Source organism: Chelon labrosus (genome assembly GCF_963514085.1).
Source record: "Chelon labrosus genome assembly, chromosome: 21".
In the NCBI taxonomy this organism is placed as follows: Eukaryota; Metazoa; Chordata; class Actinopteri; order Mugiliformes; family Mugilidae; genus Chelon; species Chelon labrosus.
Genome location: NC_140354.1, coordinates 10,181,379 through 10,201,768, shown reverse-complemented (window position 1 = coordinate 10,201,768; position 20,390 = coordinate 10,181,379). Strand labels below are relative to the sequence as shown.

Here is a 20,390-nt window from a genome sequence, read left to right as displayed (position 1 = left end):
GGTCAGAATGGTGTCAAAGACAATGGATGAATAAGAAAATACAATAGCAATGAGTAAAAAAAATGTAAATTGTTCCTTCCATCTTCTATGAGAGCAATCTGTGTGGAATCGCCAGAGGCTGTGTCACTTTGGGACATCTGGTCAGCCTGAAGTAATGTTGCTTACCACTTAGTGAGACAGATTGTGGCTTTTGACTGAAGAGCACCGTCGTGTCCACATCCCCTCAGTGTTACGGACTTGCATAATCAAAACGTCTGTAATCTAAAGAGCCGATCTGCACCTCGGGGATAATGACACATAGACAGACGTTTGTCTTTTAATTGACCTCCCTCACTTACATATCGCGCAGAGTTCATGTCGAGTTAATTCATCATCTCTGCCCGCTCTTGGACCGCACTCCGGTGCACGTGTTGATGCGAGCAGGAGCGAGGCTCAACTCTCTAAGCCATAATCTGCTCTCTGCGCACTTCAGCATTAACATGTAAAGAGATTGTGTAAGCGGCGGTGTGTAGCGGGCATGTCCGTTAGGTCTAACAGCTGTTGCTGCTGGTCAGAGCTGAACTGCTGGGAGTTTAATGGCCTGAGTCCTGGAGGCTAATGGCGCAAGAAGCCGCTGTGTGCTATGCCAGGCGAGGCTAATGCCATCAAGGAGCTTCACCTTCCAATTCGTTGATGTATGTTAGGGTATTTATCTCGGTTATACTTGGAAACTACAGTTGAAATTGAAGTAAAATGTTGCAAAAACTGCGGAGTTACTCAGGAACTATATGAGGACAGAGGGTGAGACCTTCAGGGTAAAAAAAATAAAAATAAGCACACAGCTATCACAGCTGCCAACAGCAGATGGAGGAAAGGGGAGGAACATGGGATTTGCCATGTTTCAGCTGACCAACTGTCAATGTGTCAAAGTCATGTGGAAACATGCAAAGAGGAAAGTCTTTTCATCTGAGTCTTTGTGATGCATAGGCATTCCTCTCCCACTCCGTCTATCTAAACAGTTAAAAGTAAGCAGATATTAAGCAGACGGCAGTTGACAGGTACCGTGCACCGTGGGCAATTTAAAAAACAACAACCGCAGTCTTGTTTTTCTGCACAAATACAGTCAGTGCAACAACAATGGCACGAGCTCCGCCTCCTCCAGGGGACTCAGGCATGAAGTGAACAATTGCGCGTTCATAATAACGTCGTCCAGGCTAAAGACGTCAAAGACAAAGAGGCGGCTGAGTATTAGTCACAATTTAATTGCGATGCATTGAATTTAATGCAGGGACTACAACATGACCTTAGATATAAAACGTCAGTCTTTTCTCATCATACCCTCTGCTCATCCTGCCTTTCTATTGCCATTTGTCTTTATCTTTATAATTCATTTTTCTTTTATGGCTGCAAACAGCACAGCAGTGAAATTACACTGTGTATGGAACTTTACAGCTTGTTCCAAAATACGTATCATGTACACAACAAGCAGGGCATGTTTCTGACGCAACGATCCGGTAGCAGCATCAGAACCATGCCCTGTTTGTTGTGTGTGTGTGTCATGCGATTCCGGCATGAAGTGAACAATTGCTTGCTCATGTTATCCAGACTAATTTGATATTTAGGCGGTGTAAAGGCGTCAAAGACAAAGCAGCGGTTGAGTGTTAGTCATGATTAGTCAGAGTTTAATGCAGCAAAATAACCTATGGCAACGTGTCTTTCAAGCACAAGACAACCTTAGATATTAAAAATCAGTCTTTAGTTATGTTTATAATTAATTCTTCTTATATGGCTTCAAACAGCACAACGGTGAAATTACTCTGTGTATGGAAGCTACCAGAATTCAGCTATAAGTTTTCTATGCAGGTCTCTAAATTAACTGATGTCAGGGCCCAGATTGAGACAACAACCTAATGTCTACGCTTTCATTGAGTGAGACTGACTTTACAGCTTGTTCAAAAATACGTATCACGTCCCCAAGTCTGCATGTCATGATGCACACAAAACAAAATAGCGCACGGCTCTGATACAGCGATCCAGAACCATGCCTTGTTTCCTGTGTGAGCGTCATGGGACTCAGGCGCGAAAGTGAACAATTGCTTGTCCGTGTTATCCAGACTAATTTGATATTCGGTGTAAAGGCGTCAAAGACAAAGCAGCGGTCGAGCGTTAGTCACGACTAGTCAGAGTTTAATGCAGCAAAATAACCTATGGCAACGTGTCTTTCAAGCACAACACAACCTCAGATATTAGACACCAGATTCGCCTCCTTCCATCATAATTACCTCTGCTCATCCTCGTCGTCCACTGCCACCAAAATCGGTCCGTTTGCATTTGCTCGGGCTGCAGAAGGTCGCAAATTTTCGACGAACACCCTTTCTCCAAAAGGTCAGTGTCTCGCGAGCTGAGAAAAACAGCCCCGATTCCAGCTTTGTGACAACACAATTTTCAGTGAGGTCAGTGGGGTTGTAAAAATGTTTACTTAGCTTAAAAAGCCTGAAATCTTCTCTTATGAAAGGAATGTTTAAAATTCAGCCACAGAAACATGGTGTGCTCTAAACAGCACATCAAAATGAAGCCTTTCTGATGACATTTACATGAAATAAATACAAGCATCGCAAATTCTCCTCACATCCGAGCATGTATCTGAAAACAAACAACCTGTTTCGTTCTTAGTTTATAGAACATGTGAAAGTACGTACTCTAATGTGTCAACACATTTTGCAGCTTGGTATGACAGATCTAACCATCTGTGATATGTCGATCTTCTCTAGCGTCTAGAGCACAAGACTTCTGTAAATCTGAAACCATATCCTTGGTGCTAAATTGCCCCTAGGCGTTATTTGCCCCCCGCCGCGATTGAGTTTCAGATGATCCCACCGGTGCCATCCATGCTTACATTCCTGTCCTTTTCTCAGTAATATCCTCATTTACACACGAGTCGGTGACTAATAATGCCTCTCATGCTCTATACCAGTTAGAAGCCAACAGTGTAGATTTCAGCAGAGTCAGAGTGTCAACAGGCCTGAGCACTGATGACTACTGTAACAGAGAACAGAGGTAGAGGGTGGCCGTTCTAGTTTATGTAGACGCTTAATGAATGAAAGGATTGAATGGATGGTTCAGGTGGTTTTCAGCTGAATTACATCAGGGCAGAATGAGCAGAAAAGAGAGCAACGTACTGGACATTAGATTGAGAGAGGCTGAATGGGTAACTACACTTCTGGCTGTATGCAGGAATGGCAGAGATAGAAAAATGACTTTGTGCCATGCCACTGTTTTACTGCTTTCTGTTTTAGGTCTGTTGGACCCCTTCCTCAGGAAATCACTGGTGGGAAATGGAAGACAGGTGATTTGAATACTTCCTGTTAATAACGTCATAGGTGTGTCCTCTTCTTCCTATAATAATGTTGCACATACATCGATCAGCCACAACATTAAAACCACTAACAGGAGAAGTTAATAACATTGACCATCTTGTGACAATTCAGTGTTCTGCTTCTTTTTGGACCTGGCATTCGTGTACAACCCACGTAGACCAGACCAGGAACCCCCACCTCATAGCAATGGCACTCCTTGATGGCAACAACCACCCCCAGCCAACAACTCAAAAAAAAAAAACGAACATGTAAAACAGCACAAGGTAACCTTCTCAGAAAACACAGACTTTGTTTTTAAGAAATGTTCACAGCGGCTTCACCTTCTGAGAAGACTGAGCTGTCTTGGGGTCAGTCCAGTGACTCTGGAACTTGTATATACTGCACACACAGAGAGTGTCCTAACATTTCATCTCTCTGCTTGGTTTGGACACTTAAGCAGTAAGTGCAAGAATAAACTAAACAGGACTGTGGCAATAGCAAGCAAAATTGTGGGAAAACCCCAAAAGTCTTTGACCCACATCTTTACTGAGAGGACGAGGAGGAAAGCTAAGCGAATCCTGGCAGATAGCTCCCACCCTCTTTTTAATCAGTTCGAACTTTTGAAATCTGGGAGGCGCTATAGATCCCCTCTGGCCAAGGTTTTTATCCCTAATGCCATTGGCATTCTTAACACAACCAAGTGACCAATCCAATCCAAATTTCCACCTCGGTGGACAATAAAGTTTTATTCTATTCTATTCTATTCTGTTCTTGCCTCCAAATTCCCCAGATCCCAAACTGATCAAGTATCTGTGGGATGTTCCACAGAGGCCCCTCCCCTCAACCCATAGGACCCAAAGGCCCCCACTAACAACATTGTGTTGACAGACACCACAGGACACCCTCAGAAGGCCCATGTCCATTCTCTGAAGAGTCACAACTGTTTTGGAGGCACAAGGGAGACCTATACAATATTAGGAAGGTGGTCATAATGTTGTGCCTGATCGGCGTAAACTATTATTGTAAAGTACTGCTACAACAGTCAAAGCTTTTTAGCACTTGCTGTCTGCAGTTGTGGTTTCTGGTCAGATGTCAAGCTGCATTTCGTTGTGGTTGTATCCGTGTTACAGTACATGCAATATATATGAAAATGAAGCTGGTTCTTATTCTAATCTGTAGCCAGCTATTGTATTAGAAGTAAGTCACACATTGCAAGTCACAAGAAAGTCTCAACCTTCGAGCCTCAGGCAAGTTAATGTTGTGAGAGTCAAGAGAGAAAGATTGGATTGCCGCAATTGCTGCTACAATCTAGCCCAGGTTCTACCTTTAAGAGGCTGATTTTAATAATATGCTACGTGAATAGCACACATTGAAATGAACTGATGTATTAAAGGACCCCAGTTTCATTTTTAGTTTTCACTGAAACGAGCGTTGCATTACTTTAAACTGCACAAAATTGTAGCTTGTCATGAAAATGAGACCACTTGGCCCTCGTGGCTGAGAGTTTTTTGGGCAGATTCATTCCATCTGCGCGCAGATGAGTCACTGTAAGTTTAAGAAACTGAGTTGGGAGATCAAATTCCCGAGAGTCGAGACCGGTCAGAAGAGACAGATTTTTAGGTAATAGAACAATTGCGTGAGTCAATTTTCGGGCCAAGATCAGAGTATTGCTCAACAACTACAGTATCTTAAGCTGCTTTAGAAAAGTGTGATATATATATAACTGATAAACAGACACTTAATAACAATCAGTTATGTAAATAACTGTTAGATGTTGCCCTATGCTTCACTGGGGATTAAATTCTAATTTATGAAAGATTTTGTGCTTGGACAGGGTGCAGCTAGGAGGAACTGGCCGTATCACATAAAACACATTAATATTACTACAACTATTTTAAAATGGTTTGATGTGGTCAGAGATGTAGGCCTATCAGGGACATGTAGGCTACTGGTGAAACCTATATTGTTTTTCCGTGGATGAGTCACCTTCATTCACTGGTTCTAGAGTGATCCTTGACTGATAATACAGCACTATTTACAACCCACGCTTCAACGTGCAGGATGACAAACAGAAAGTGAGAGAGAGAGAGAGAGAGAGAGAGAGAGAGAGAGAGAGCACTTTTCACTCAAATGCTAATGCAAACATCTCCGTGTTCTCCATGTCATCCTGGGAGCGGATCAAAGCATCTGCCGTACAGATGACGCAATTCACGCGCCGAGGCTGCGGCATAATGGTCACTCTCAACCCACAGCGTAAAGGGCAGGTGTGTGTGTGTTTGTGTGAGTAAGAGACAAAGTGACAATGTGCGTTTTTCCGAGCCTGAATCCAGATTTAAAGAGTCATGACACCACACATACTGATTCAGAAGCCGAGGGGCAGAGATAGAGGAGTGTAGATGGAGTGATGGTGAGAGGGAGGGAGGGATTGGCATAGCCTGTGTTGGTGAATCAGAAATCCTGAGCAGAGGAATGTCTTAATGGAACAGGGGCTGAATGTAAAATGATATACAGTAGTGCTTGTAGTACTTGTTGGATCCGTCTGTATTTTGGTCTGTAGTTTTTTCTTTTTTTCTGATGCAGTAAGTCTGGTATCATCAGTAAATAATTGGCACAGGAATGGGGGGGGGGGGTAATGCCATTACACCCGAGAAGCGCCTCACATGAGTTATAACAGGTTCTTGTCTTTTATGGGCGTATTTTTCAGTGATCAGGCTCTAGCATCCTTCAGTGTCTGTGCAAGCTGCGCAAACAAAACTAAATTAAACTGTGTGGTCCACAAGATCTGTCTCACTGAAATGAAGTGTCATGTCTGGCAGCTGTGCTGAAGAAAATAATGTCCATACAGAGCGGCTCTTATAAGCAGCTGAATCCCTGACTGTGAAATCAAATCACTACTAGTAGTGAGTTAGTGGTAACTAGTCAGTTTTAAAAGTTATTATTATTATTATTTTTTTTAAATCTGAATATTGTTCAGAATATAGTCAGCATTGTTCAGTAATGATTATATTTCTTTCAATACATCTGGCTTGTATGAAGGAAACGATTACTTTTTTCAATCGATTAATCTGTCGATTATTTTTCTGATTAATCGATTAATCTATAAAAAAAATTTTGATTGATTTTCTGAGTAGTTGCTTGTAGCATTAAAATATAAGTGAACTTTTCCTAATAAATGTTGATCAAATATAAAGATGACATATCTGAACACGATATCTATGAATGAAGAATCCGTTTTAAACTTGAAGTTGTACCAAAAGATACTATTCAACAAAAGTTCAGATTTATTGAGTGTAATTAATTTAGATGTTTTTACTACATTCTGTCATTAATTAGCAGAAACAGAGTATGATTTAACTTCAGTGACTTGTGCTGATTGTAACTGGAAATGCTACTGTATTATCCTATAGTAGAGGGCCACCATTCATACTAACATTAACCTGCCTATCTATGTGAGAGGAAACACAGCAGAACACAGGGAGAACATGGAACCTCAACGCAGAAAAAACCCCAACCACCAACAAACCATCAGACTAAATTCAACGTAATGGTCCAAATATTTAATGACTCAGCTACAGTGAGTAAAAGTGCAACTACTTTGTCTTCTTCTTCTTCTTTTGGGATTTTGTCAGGTTTGAGCTACTGGTCATGTAACAGCCCTCAACTGGATAAAAGTATTAACAACGAGAAATGTCTTTCAAGCGTCTGGTTTTTTGGTAAATGAATTTCATGACTTTTGACATGTATACGGGCTTTTTTAGTAAACGTTGTGATGAATCAACGTATTCTGCGTAAACCGATGTATTTGTGTAGACATCATTGATTACGTCGACTAGCCCTTGCAGCCTTAGCCACACTGGATACAACATAAAAGGAGCAAAGTTCACTTTTACATTTGCAACATCCAAAACAACTAAGACTAAAATACGAAATATCTGACTTGAAACGAAACGTGTTCATGTTGATGTGGCCAAAAGAGAGGTAAAAGAACTGCTTGGCCTTCACAACTACAGAGCGTCCATTCCTGATAATGTGCTTTCAGAGTTATTACGTCCTGTACCTACATTGGTAAGGCTGAAGTAGGTTAAAAAAAGTGGATGACAATGCTTAAATAGACGACCCCCTCTGGGTATACATACAGCCTCAATCTACAGCTCAAAGAAAAACTGCCACAACACTCATCTAAAGCCATTTCTTCCGTCAAACTTCTCTAGACTCGTAGGCAGTATAAAGATAGACAACAAAGCAAGTAGAGCTCCCCCTGGTGACTGGCTGCAGTGTATGTCATAAGCTCCACCCCCTCCATGTTAGTGGATGGGACTTGGGCCAAACTAAAACACTACAAAACACGTCAAATAATTTTTGTCAAGGATGGTTTCTGTCAATTTAGGTAGTTAATATAATACTGATGTATACTCAAGTGTCCATTCTTCTGTTAAGTTTTGTTTTAGTTAGTTAGTTGATACTATAGAAACCGGATGTGACATCATGATGGCTACAAGCTCCCATGCCAACTGGTCTCGGACCATTCTGACCATTCTCACAAGACAACACCGCCCGTACCCTCGGGAAAATAGTGTCAGTTTGGCCAATGCAAAGAAGTGGGGACGCATTGTCCAGTCTATGTTCCTGATAGAGACATGCTCATGAATTCCCTCTTCTGTAGAGCCACAACTTCAGCATGCAGCATTCACTTATTAATGTATGAAAGGACATCTGGTTGATGTCCGACCGTTTCGTCCTGCAGGTCCCGATGGCGGCAGCTGAATCCTCTCCAACCCCGCCTTCCAAGATCCACCCCTCCACCCACTCCCAAATGTTTGGCTGAAGATTTTGCCCTCTGTGCCATTGTGTCTTTGTGTGAAGACGAATGCATTCAGCTGCATGGGAAATGTAGACAAGAAGAAGCCGTGGAAAGGTTATGCATAAAATATTAACTTACATCTGTGTCAGGACCCTTGTCAGCCCCGGGGCAGGAGAAGCTGACAAACTCATGGCACCGTTTGTGGACCACAAAACAGCACACTGGGAGAAAAATGAGAGAGAAATGGTTAGAAAGAGAGAAATTATTTATTTCTCACACAAAGTATGATATGCAGTAGTTGTCAGGCAAACAGTTAAGAGATGGGGAAAGTGAGAAAATGGGCATGGAAATTATCAGCCTTAAAATGAGTTTGGCAAGCCTCTCTCCCAAAGAAATGCATACAGATAGACTAAAATGCATTTCTACACCCACACTCACATGTACACAAAAAAGTCACTTTGATCCTGTGTATTCTGCAGCCGCCTCCTGAGTTTGATGCAGACTGTATCACTGTCTCCCACTGACTTGGGATACCAAAGTGCTGACACAACACCTGACGCTGCCACGGATCTGGAGGTAAAAGCACAAAAACCTGGACATCTGCGACGGCTCGAACACAAGCTGAGTCCCTCTCTGACTCTCGCTGCGTACCCAACTGTACTTCTCTCTGCCATTATTTGAAATCTCCCATTCTTTCGTTCTTTTTCATTGTCGCGCAATCTGTCCGCGTCCCTCATTGTCAAGCCGCCTGCGTGTTCGCGTGCAATTTTGTGCTCGTTCGCCACCACGGATGCTTCCTTAACGCTACCAGCGAAGTAACAGTTGCCAGACAATCTGACTGGCACTGGGTAAACAAGAGAAATGAGTTCACTGCGAAGTCCAAGAAACAGCAGGGGTTTCAACGGTCCATGGAAAAGTTGAAAAGGCTGTTCTGTATCACACTGCTCAGTTACATTTCACACAACCAGACGGCCAGCAACCCACCCAGACAGACAGACAGACAGAGCGCTTGTGATGGTCATTCATTATTCAGGAAAGTAATTACTCAACTCAACTCAACTATTTCAAACATGCCTCTATATATATCGTCTTTTATAGACAGATCAGGCAAATCATTATGACCACCTGCCTAATATTGCGTAGGTCTCTCTTGTGCCTCCACAACAGTCCGTTTTATATCTTATATATATGCTGTATGGCGTCACTTCGTATGGTACAGTTTTGTATTGCATCTTATCACATTGTATCATATCGTATTGTATCGTATCGTATCGTATCGCATCGCATTGCATCGCATCATGTCACATCGTATCGCATCGCATCGCATCGCATCATGTCACATCGTATCGCATCGCATCGCATCATGTCACATCGTATCGTATCGTATCGTATCGTATCGTATTGCATCGCATCGCATCGTATCCTATCGTATCGTATCGCACTGCCTCTTACTGGATCGTACGCTGATCAGGCATATCATCAGAGAATGGACATGGGCCTTCTGAGGGTGTCCTGTGGTGTCTGGCAACAGAATGTAGTTAGTGGGGGCCTTTGGATCCTATGGGTTGAGGGGAGGGGCCTCTGTGAATCAGGCTTGTTCCAGTGCATCCCACAGATACTTGATCAGTTCGGGATCTAGTGAATTTGGTGACCAGGTCAACACTTTGTGTGGTGGTGTCAGGCTGCATCCTGCAGGGGATGGCTGCTGCCATCAAGGAGTGTGGGTGGTACATATCTAAGTAACATCCACACTAATGCCTGGTCCAAAAGTTTCCCAGCAGAACTTTGAACTGTCACAAGATGGTCAATGTTATTTACTTCTCCCGTCAGTGGTTTTAATGTTGTGGCTGATCAGTGTTTGCCAAGGGCTGAAGCAATTAAAAAAAAAAAAAAATAAATCAACTCTCCATACTATAATGAGAGAAAAAGAAATAAAGAGACACAGACATCTGGCCTTGCAGGTACACTACAAAAAAATGGTATTTTGTTATTAATTTACTGTCACTTTCTTATGACTCATGGCACAGGGGTCTGACTGGGAAACTCTGTAGTAAGAAGTGGAGTTGTCTCCAGATGGTTCAGTCCTCACAGGGAGAGCCTTGTGAAGCAGCAGGAGCAGAGGTGACGCGATGACATACTGTAACGTCAGGGATATTATGATTAATTACTATGAGCTTTGTTCCAGCAGCCTAATTGCATAAGCATGGCGATAAGGGGCTTTGGCATTACAAAGCAGCTTACGCAACATAAAAGCATTCTTTTGTGCATGAAGAAAGCACATTATACCCGCCGTCTGTGTGCAGAATTTGAGTGTCTGTCTCCATAGGTGGCACGTCTTCACAAAAAAAAACCCACCACGTCCGTATCTTTATCTCGGGGGAAGGATACCTGCAGCACCAAGCCCAACTCAATATCCTCCAGACACATCCGATTGATCCGAGCCGGGGAGGAGGGGAGGGCGGAGCGCATCCGAACACAAAGAAAACTGGAGCTTCGATCTGAGATCCACAGGATGAATAAGGGGAAGTGCGTGAGATGACAGATGAATGGTGAGGAAAGGAACAAGTCCATGGGGGTTTGAGTGTGCTCGCGAGATGGGTGCTTCGAGGGGAGACAGAAATCTTTTATCTGCTTAAACAACTACTGCACTCTTTCTTTAACGATGAATTCAGGTGACAGCGTTGTCACCCAGCTTTGACACCATTGTCTGGGAATTATGCAGGCATTACTCATTGCACGGTCAGTCCATTTCAAATGAGCACAAAGGCAGGTTTCCTTCCAATCACGTACATATGAGAGTAAAAAGCAATTCCTATATTTGTCTGTAGCCTTTTTCTGGCACGTTTTATGCATTTAATGTTAAAAAAAATTAAATAACAGTATTGAGGAAAGACGGGAGGAGAGGAGAGGTGGGGAGAGGGAGGTGTATTGTCCTCTATCGGTTATTTTTAGGCTCGATTCTGGCCAGGACTGGAACAGCGTGTACTGAACTGCGTCGTGGCAGAGAAAGTGAGGGAAGACATTTCCTCTCCTGCCGTACACCTGGCCGACGGACTATAAATACACGAGGGGCGGGGGGACACGCGCTCGTGCACACATCATCCATGTGCAAACACATATATGAGGCCGGCTTTGTTGTGAGAGAACAGTGGACGATGAACGGAAAGCCGCTCCAGCCGCCGGGGGCCCCGCGTGAGCCTCTGAATGAGGGCGGTGGAAAAAGCTGAAACATAACCATGGAGGGAATCATACGACGGGCCAACGGCAGCGCTGCGTCCTGAGAGAGAGCGGCACTCAAGTTCTCGTCAAATTTTGATAGAGTTCAAAGGTCAAAGAGAAACTAAATCCATCTGTTGTTCACCGTCTTGATCGCTTCCACCGGCCAAATGCTCTTACGCCGGGGCATACATGATTTAGTCTGCACTTAGAAGGCTAGTAGCTCTATACAGATACATTTTGAGAAACACAGAAATACTTAGAGGGACAATTTCCATCTCTTCAAGACTTATGTCCATACTGTGAGCAGTATCTCTGTATGTGGATTAACACTTAAGGCTCATCAGGGTGCGGATGATTTGGAAAAATCACAGAATGATTGGTTCTCTGAAACACACGTGAGGTCAAATCTACTTGTGAACGAGTTTCATTAGGAAAACCGCAAAACCATTGCTTCGCATTCTTGATCGTCATTGGTGCATTAATAATTTAACCATATATCTCTTTGCAAAGGGGACTCAAACATGCCTCCATATATATATCATCTTTTACAGACAGATTTGTATCTGTTTTATATCTTATATATATGCTGTATGGCATCACATCGTATGGTACAGTTTTGTATTGCATCGTATCGTATCGTATCGAATCGTATCGTATCGCATCGTATCGTATCGTATCGTATCGCCTCTTACTGGATTGTACACTGATCAGGCATATCATTATGAACACATTCCTCATATTGTGCAGGTCTCCCTTGTGCCTCCAAAACAGTTGTGACTCATCAGAGAATGGACATAGGCCTTCTGAGGGTGTCCTGTGGTGTCTGGCAACAGGATGTTAAAAAAGGTTTAGGAACAACTCAAAAAACATGAAGAACAGCACAAGGTGTTGACCTGGCCTCCAAATTCACTAGATCAAGTATCTGTAGGATGATCCACAGAGGCCCCTCCCCTCAACCCATAGGACCCAAGGGTCCCCAATAACAACATTATGTTGCCAGACACCACAGGACACCCTCAGAAGGCCCATGTCCATTCTCTGATGAGTCACAACTGTTTTGGAGGCACAAAGGAGACCTACACAATATGAGGAATGTGGTCATAACGCTATGCCTGATCGGTGTATAACCTAATGTGTTGCTGGCGGCATGTTTGTGCAAACTCACTTTAGATTACCGTAATTACGTCAAGGTTAGCGCAGTCAGAAAAATTAAAACGTCATTATGGTAATTTCACTTCCGCTCCCCCCAGAAGGTTATTACCCTCTTACAAGATGCAGTAAATTGTAAAGAGCTGCAAGATACTGAAAGTTTGAAAGTTACTTTTAGCATCAGCAGGATTATCACGTTTGACAACTTACTGCCACCCCTCCGCACTCTTGTGCGTGAGAACAAACCGCATTAGCGCCGGAGCCGTCATCAACGGATCTGGGATCAGCCAGATTATCTCTTAAGCGACGCGCCAGATGTGTATAAAACTGTGCCCCACCGCTGCACGCTGTTGGTCGGGGTCACCACAGATATATAAACAGCACTGCACATTTTGCTTTTCCAGAATCAGATGGAATACCTTTCTAGCGTGATCACTGAACGGACAGATCCGAGCTTCCTGCAGCCCCAGGTCACATGACCCACAACCGCCAGATCTCTTTCAAGAAGGGTGAAGATGGATGGACGTTGACCACAGTAGCCTGCTCGATATCTATCGCTGTGGGGTTGCTCGCCTCTTTGTCTTTGGCAAACCAATCACTGCTGGTTTGATGTACAGTAAAATGACCCTCCGAAAGTCACCAATATTTGCCTTACCTTACTCAGTTTAAAAAACAACTGTATTATTCAAAATAAATCAAATGCTTTGAGCAGCAGCTGTCTTGTATTCTACACAGGACTTATTTCACAACGTAGGTATACTCTGGAAAGCTGCATTTAAGCACAGAGGGAGAAGATGAACAGACAGCGATAACAAAAGCCCTGACAATCAATTACAGCACATACCTTCGGCTATGCATGCCACAGGCTCATAAAGGGACAAAGAGGAGGCGGCGAGGACACAAACAGAGAGTTAACAGTGCATATGTGACCTTGGAAGCGACAGCAGATCTGGTCGAAAAGACCGAAAAGAAAAGGGAGATGGGAAGAACAAGAGGGCAGAAACAAAGAGATGGGAGAAGACGAGATTTGATGAGATTGGAGAGCGGAGAAAACAGTGCTCCTCTGTGTGAATATACGTGTGTTCCATTGTTTATGTGTGTGTATGTACCGTACATATAAGGAATTTCAGTGGGGAATAGCTGAGACCTCAGGCGAAGCTCATCGCAGGGGTGCAGCTCAGCTTTTAACGAAGCAAATTGAAACACTCGTCGCAATCTCACGGAGCGCGCGCATGTAAAGTTACAGAGAGCAGGAGGAGAGGGAATTTCTTATTTCTGAGTTCAAGACGAATTTGGCCCTGTCAGATTCTATCTCAGCAGTCGACGGCTCCTCCTGCAACACAGCACTGCGGGCTGTGCCGTGTATGAACGCATTAGGGAACGCGTTCATTAAACGTGGTCACGTTCTTCGTCGACAGTGAACTGTTCATCGGTTTGCAGCCAAAGAAAAGGAAGTCTGATGACCACGCAACAGGGGTCTGACTAGAGTCAAAAATGTGGGACAGACCGGAAAACCCACATCTGATCTGTACATTACAAGTGTTCACCGATCAGGCATAACATTATGACCACCTTCCTAATATTGTGTAGGTCTCCCTCGTGCCTCCAACTGTATTCAGACTCATCAGAGAACGGACATGGGCCTTCTGAGGGTGTCCTGTGGTGTCTGGCAACAGAATGTTGTTATTAGGGGGGCCTTTGGGTCCTATGGGTTGAGGGGAGGGGCCTCTGTGGATCATCCCACAGATACTTGATCAGTTTGGGATCTAGTGAATTTGAAGACCAGGTCAACACCTTCTGCATCCTGCTGGGGATGGAAGTGGTTATAATGTGTTGATTTTTCAGGCGCACCCCCAGTCGTGCGCCAGGTATGACGACACCCACAGCCAAAACTAATCCACACTTTCTGCAGCCCTCATAGTGTTTGCATTAAGAAATAGCGTCGGGGGACCCGGATCAATTATTTTAAACTACAGGTGGGAGCGTTTGGCTGCCAGCATCTCTCTGAGTCACACAGGGGGGAAATAGTAATACTGCCTCATGAATAAAACATTACTCTGAACATAAACGCACACACACACACAAATACGCAGGTTTACGCACAAACACACGTGCAAATGCACCCTTGCGCCTTTGGTTGCACGTATTTTATATCTTATATCGCCCAGATGCTGATGCTCACAACAACGCACACTCGTGCTTTATCTCTGTTGGATGAGACGCACACACCTGCACGTATACACGCGCAGTGAACGCCCACTTTGTCTGGTCCTCTGGTTTTCTAATCTTCTCAGTGACTCACTCAGGTGTACACACACACACACACACACACACACACACGTCCAGTCAGTGATGTATCACCTGCGACGGTCTTCCTAAGAGCCCCCTCTGTCCATGTATCAGGTGTCAGAGTGGTAGTAACGTAATGAGCCCGGCTGGTTGTGGTCTGTGCAAAAGCTCCGAGGCTGACGCTGCGGCGCGCTGACAGCACCAAATTAGACCGCGCAACACACTGGCTGTTAGTCTGAGCTGGGAGCGTGTACACATGTGGGGTAATAAAAAAAAAAAATTAAAAAAATAGCTGAATATGCATACATGCTCTGCCGGTTGCCAGAGGTAACTGTTTTCTATATACGAGTCTTTTTTTGTGTGCAGCCTACTCGCAGAGAGAGAGAGAGAGAGAGCAGCCAGGCGAAAAGGCAAAGGTCACGGCCAAGTCCAAGCGCGGCGCCTGGGGAAGGGCTGATGCCGCACATCAACATCGGAACATCTTCCACTCCTGCGGCGCTTCATGTCCTTGACTAATTTGTTTGGGACCAGCGAAAGCGAGGCTAAATTTGTCTCCAGACATTTCTCCCTAATTTCATAAACTCCCTCACAGTTCGTCTTCTCTCCGACACAATAAAGAAGGAAAAGCTGTTCGGCTGAAGAAAAGTGGCCTTGATTAACGCTGTGGTGAAACCCATTAACGCTATTCATTGAGTACACACATGTACTCACTGAATACTATCCATTATATAAGATATCAACAACTGGGCCATATTCTCCACTGCTTCCCACGGGTTATCTGAAGCGACATGCAAAGATAACGCTGCGGACCTTTACCTCTTGCCACTACTGTACATCTGATTAAATGTGGCCGCTGAGCAGGTTGGCAGACTAGCTCCTCAGATGTTTGCCCTTAATCAGCGTCTTACCTTGAACTGATTCTCATACTCTCCACACCAAAGCAACGAGCAGAGATGATTTTTACAACCCGGTCCTGAGCCCCGATGCACGTAATCCGCACTCCTAGAGCCTTTCACCTTGCACAGTCGGGTTCTCTGTTACATTAAAGCCACATTGTGTCATTTTTGTATTTCCTTGGCAAACGTTCTGTCTGGCTTTTTGCCGCTACTACGTTGTGGGGTCCTAGCACTGTAACAAAACAACACTTTTAGTTATTTGTTTGTGTCAGAAAAACAAAATTGAAACTACTTTGAACATATGCAAAAAGGATATTTTTTTGCTAATACTATTGTATTTTATTCATCTCAATATTATATTTTTTTATTTTATTTTTTATTTTATTTTATCACCTATTTTTTTGGTATTTTTTTATTTTAGTTTTAATTTTTTAGTTTTTCTTTTTTTCTTTTTACAAGTGGTTTTCAAAAGTGTTTTTATTTATTTTATTTATTTATTTTTTTGGTGTACAACTGAACAACTGTGACCAAGCAATTTCCCTTGTGCATCAGTAAAGTCCCTCTAAGTCTAAGTCTAAAGGCTCCCTTTGGCTCACATTTATTACGACTGAACCTTGCTTGATACTCGCTTTGTTCCGAACTTCAACGTGAACATTACAGCGTGCTTGTTGTCACGGAAAAAAATCTAATCAAATCAAAGATCCCCTGCTGATCAAAACCGAACCGTGTCTGGCGACCGTGTCCGCTACGCAGCCACCGACCGACTTGACTGACGTTTTGCAAACCCATCAGCTTTAATAACAGCAACTACACCTGACGGGGCTTTGGCCGAGAAGCGTGAATCACGGTTTCATTTATTGCATGAATCATATTTCTCTGGCTAGGAGGGGAAACTGGAGATAAACAAACACGACGCCTAAATTAAGATCAATCATCCTGGCCTGTGGCGTGCATGAAACGCCAGGCAGCAAATTGCAAAAAACAAGCTCAGTTAAATAAGTTCTTCAGTTCGGGAATGAAGATGCATTCATTTACAGATGTTTAAACTGGAAAATGAAGCAAAGGCAAACTATAAAACAAGGGGTGACAGCAAAGCAAAGCAAAGAAAGGAAAGGAAAAACATGTAATAAAGCAAAAAAGGAAAAAAAAAACTTAATATAATAAAGATTAATTGTGTTTTCGTAATCTTGTGTGTCAGTAAAGCCGGTAAACTTAGAGGCTTTCTATCCTCTCATTTTGTTGAGCTGATGATCCAATCCCGGGGCAGCCGGGGACATTTTTTTTCCCCACAGCGGCCAAGAAGACAAGAGCTGACACGACAGCCCTCGCGGTGAGGTCTGCTCCCTGCTCGGCACATGCACAAAAACACCCGCGCAGATATGCATGCATTTATACACTACGTGCTGTGCACATACGAAGCTCACAGGTCGGCAAACGCAGGGCGCGGGGACCTCAAAATGCACACACACCTCTCGTTCTCTGGCCTCTTTTGAGCCGTTCAGAAGTGTGTTTGTGTTGCACAAAAACTGCAGAGCCCCAGAGAAACGCCGTCACGCCGTATTGAGGTCAAGAGGCTTGAGCCAGGAAATCTGGCCATTGGAAGTAGTAAAGTCAGTAAACTGTAGTGTTGCTTCAGCCCCCTTATTGCTGATTAATGGCACTCGGTTGAGAAAGGGAGCACGACTCTTCTCATCGCTTCTCCACATCGCTAGGCGGCTCTGCGCTTGGCTAATTGGCCTAGTTAATCCAAGGCTGTGTAGAGCGATTAGTCAGCCTGTCGAGTGGATGGCTCATACAGTTTGGAGCTGAATAAGGGAGAGAGAGAGAGAGAGAAAAAAAACCCCGAAAGGCAGCAGCTGTGGCGAAATGGCACTCAGTGCTTTCTGCAAGATGGTTTGGACTAGCACCTGCTACCTCACATGCCACCCCGTGCTGCCTTATTATTTCTCTCTGTTATTTTAATTTTGTTTTTATTCAGTTTCAACAACAGTGACTTTTTCATTTCGTCAGTTCAAATCACTTCATGGCTGTTTTTGGTTTCATGTCCATGTGCAACCAAATGCATGAACACTCAGCATACACGTGCACACGGTTTCTAGTCAACATGATGACTCAGAAGAACTGATTCCTACTGCATGTAGTCAGTCAGTCTAGTCCATCTCTCTCCTGCACTAAACGATGTGATTCATGAGCATTTACTGCAAAGATAGGACTATATGTCAATGGAAGTGGAAATGCATGACGCTGTCATTTAAACCTCCGAAAAACGTACCGTTGTGCCGGTTTAATGGCTTTTCCTCAATATTCTGATAAGTTTAAATGAACTCTCCACTCATTTAACGTGGTAAACATTGTCAATAAAGCTTGCCGGAGTTGACGTCAGTTCATCTTAAACTAGGATGCTTCTAGCGACTACTTAAACGCGTTCACAGCGTCATGTAATGTACTTAGTCACATATTACCCACCTAAACATTGTTGCTCACCACGCACCCACACCCCACGGCAACGACACTCCGATGGCAGTGGCCTTATCGGTCAGGACATCGCATCTTGCTGCGCCATAAAAGCTGCTCAGGAATGTCTGAAGGTTCTCAGTCATCCAGGTCATGGTATATCCAAAAAAGGTTCAAAAAAGGCAACTGGACTTGTAGCTTCTTCAGTTCTAGGGGACTGGTGGGAAGTTTGAGGTTTAAATAGGAACTCCTACTGCTCAGGAATGGCTCAAAAACATGAAAAACAGCTCAGTTTGTTGACCCATCTCCTGAGCTTCCAAGAACCCAAACAAATCGAGTGTTTGTGGGATGAGCTGGAACAATCCTGATCCACAGAGCCGCCTTCCCTCCACCCATAGTACCCAAAAGCTCCCTCTGCTAACCTGTGCAGACACCACAGGAAACTATCAGAAGGCCCATGTCCATTCCCTGATGAGAACTATGTTGGAGACACAAGGAAGACCTACACAATGTTAGGATGGTGGCTTTAATGTTGTGGCTGATTGGGGTATACTTGATGTACAAGATTAGGATTTCATTATGGGGCATGCCTCAATCAATACAGAAAAAATACCTCTGCATTAAACTGGACAGTCCTACGACCAATCAGAGCCACTGCATTGTACACGCTCAGGCGACATGTATGACTACGTCACTGTCACACTTTCTGTCCATCACCGCAAAGAGCCCACCCTAATGATTTGAGTGGCCCGGCAGATCTTTGCCGGAGCATAATCAGTTCACAACAGAGTGGTTCCAGACCAACTTTCCAAAGCACAACAGATACTGACAGAATTGTGTTTAGCTTTGCAGGTATGTGGTCGCTAACCAAAGTACTGGACACCTTTAAATTACAGCATGAAAACGGCTTAATTTACATTGAAGAACTAAACATAGCTAGTGGCCCAAGGGTACAATCAAGGTATCACCAAATTAATTTGATTCTCCTATTGTCTAGGGTTTGCAGCAAAAGTAATCCCTGGTGGACTGACCGATCAAGTGAAGGACAGCTCAAGAGCATGAGCAAAAGTAGAACATAGTTTTACCTTAGTGATTTACATTTTTGTATAGGCCTGGCAAACTAAACATATGCAATTCAGTTGCTACCACAGCAAGATAATGACGCAAATCTGCTTCACCAAAACAAAAGAGATCCTGTGGAGCTTGCAGGACAAGTGGTTTTACGCTATTCTCGTCATTCTAACTACACTCCATTGTGCGGTAGTTTAGCCCGTTTAACACATGTGCACTTAACCTCACTTTCAGATACGATTACGCCCACTTCTGTAGCTCCTCTCTCTGCCACAGCATTTCTTACTCTCTGCCTCCAAACGACGAGCTGCTTTTGCACATGGAAGCCTAATTCTTCTCTCAACAGCCTCCACCGCCACGCTGTCCCAGTGGGATCTACTCTGCAGCCGGCCGCGATCAGAGAGCTGTTGACACGGTCTGAGCTCACTCGTCGAGTTCATTGTCTGACGTTCGGTTTGTGTTACAGAGGCTGAAACCGTGTTGCGGTGATGATGTACTCCTGTAATATGCGCTATGTGGAAAAGGGACTGCAATGTGCTTTGACAGACCCAGCAGCCTTTCAGTATGTAGCTGTGTGTACGGTATTTAAGTAGGTGTGAGCGGTCCCGCTGTCAGTTGCCATATGGGGTGTGGTTGATGTATGACTTACTATTTCTGTTCTGCAGATGGACATGTTGCCTTTTCGGCAACAGCTACTGCAGAATTTGGGGACGCGCACACAAAACACGTATATGTTCAAGCAAGACAAGCACACACAAAAATGCACACAAGGCATTTGACAGCATATGATTACCTGATTAGTAATTGTCATTAGTTAATTTTCAATTCTGAGCTCATGGACATATTTTCGTCTTTGAACACGTTGATGAATTATGGCCGAGGAGGAAATTTCCTTCAATAATGTAATACCTTCCTAATTTTGTGTTGATCCCCCCTGACCTGTCAAGGCATGAACTCCACCAAACCCCTGAAGGCACCAAGCCGTTAGCAGCAGATTCTTCAAGTTCCTCCACAGATCGTTCTCGTTTGTCCAGCACATCCCACAGATGCTCGACTGGGTTGAGATCTGGGGAATTTGGAGGCCAAGTCAACACCTCAAACACGTTGTTGTGCTCCTCAAACCACGCCTGAACCAGGAGGGCTGCGTGCATTATCCTGCTGAAAGAGGCCACAGCC

The 20,390-nt window shown here is 44.0% G+C and overlaps 1 protein-coding gene across 1 annotated transcript in view; it reads right to left on the bottom strand.

Moving 5' to 3' along the window:
• Window positions 1-20,390, bottom strand: part of prkcab (protein kinase C, alpha, b) — a gene marked incomplete at its 5' end in the record, with an annotated part of 90,702 nt that overhangs the window by 51,274 nt on the left and 19,038 nt on the right. The window contains one exon of the mRNA XM_084569921.1: window positions 8,275-8,357. Within this exon, the coding sequence (XP_084426047.1) occupies window positions 8,275-8,357 (83 nt within the window). The remainder of the gene's footprint in view (window positions 1-8,274; window positions 8,358-20,390) is intronic.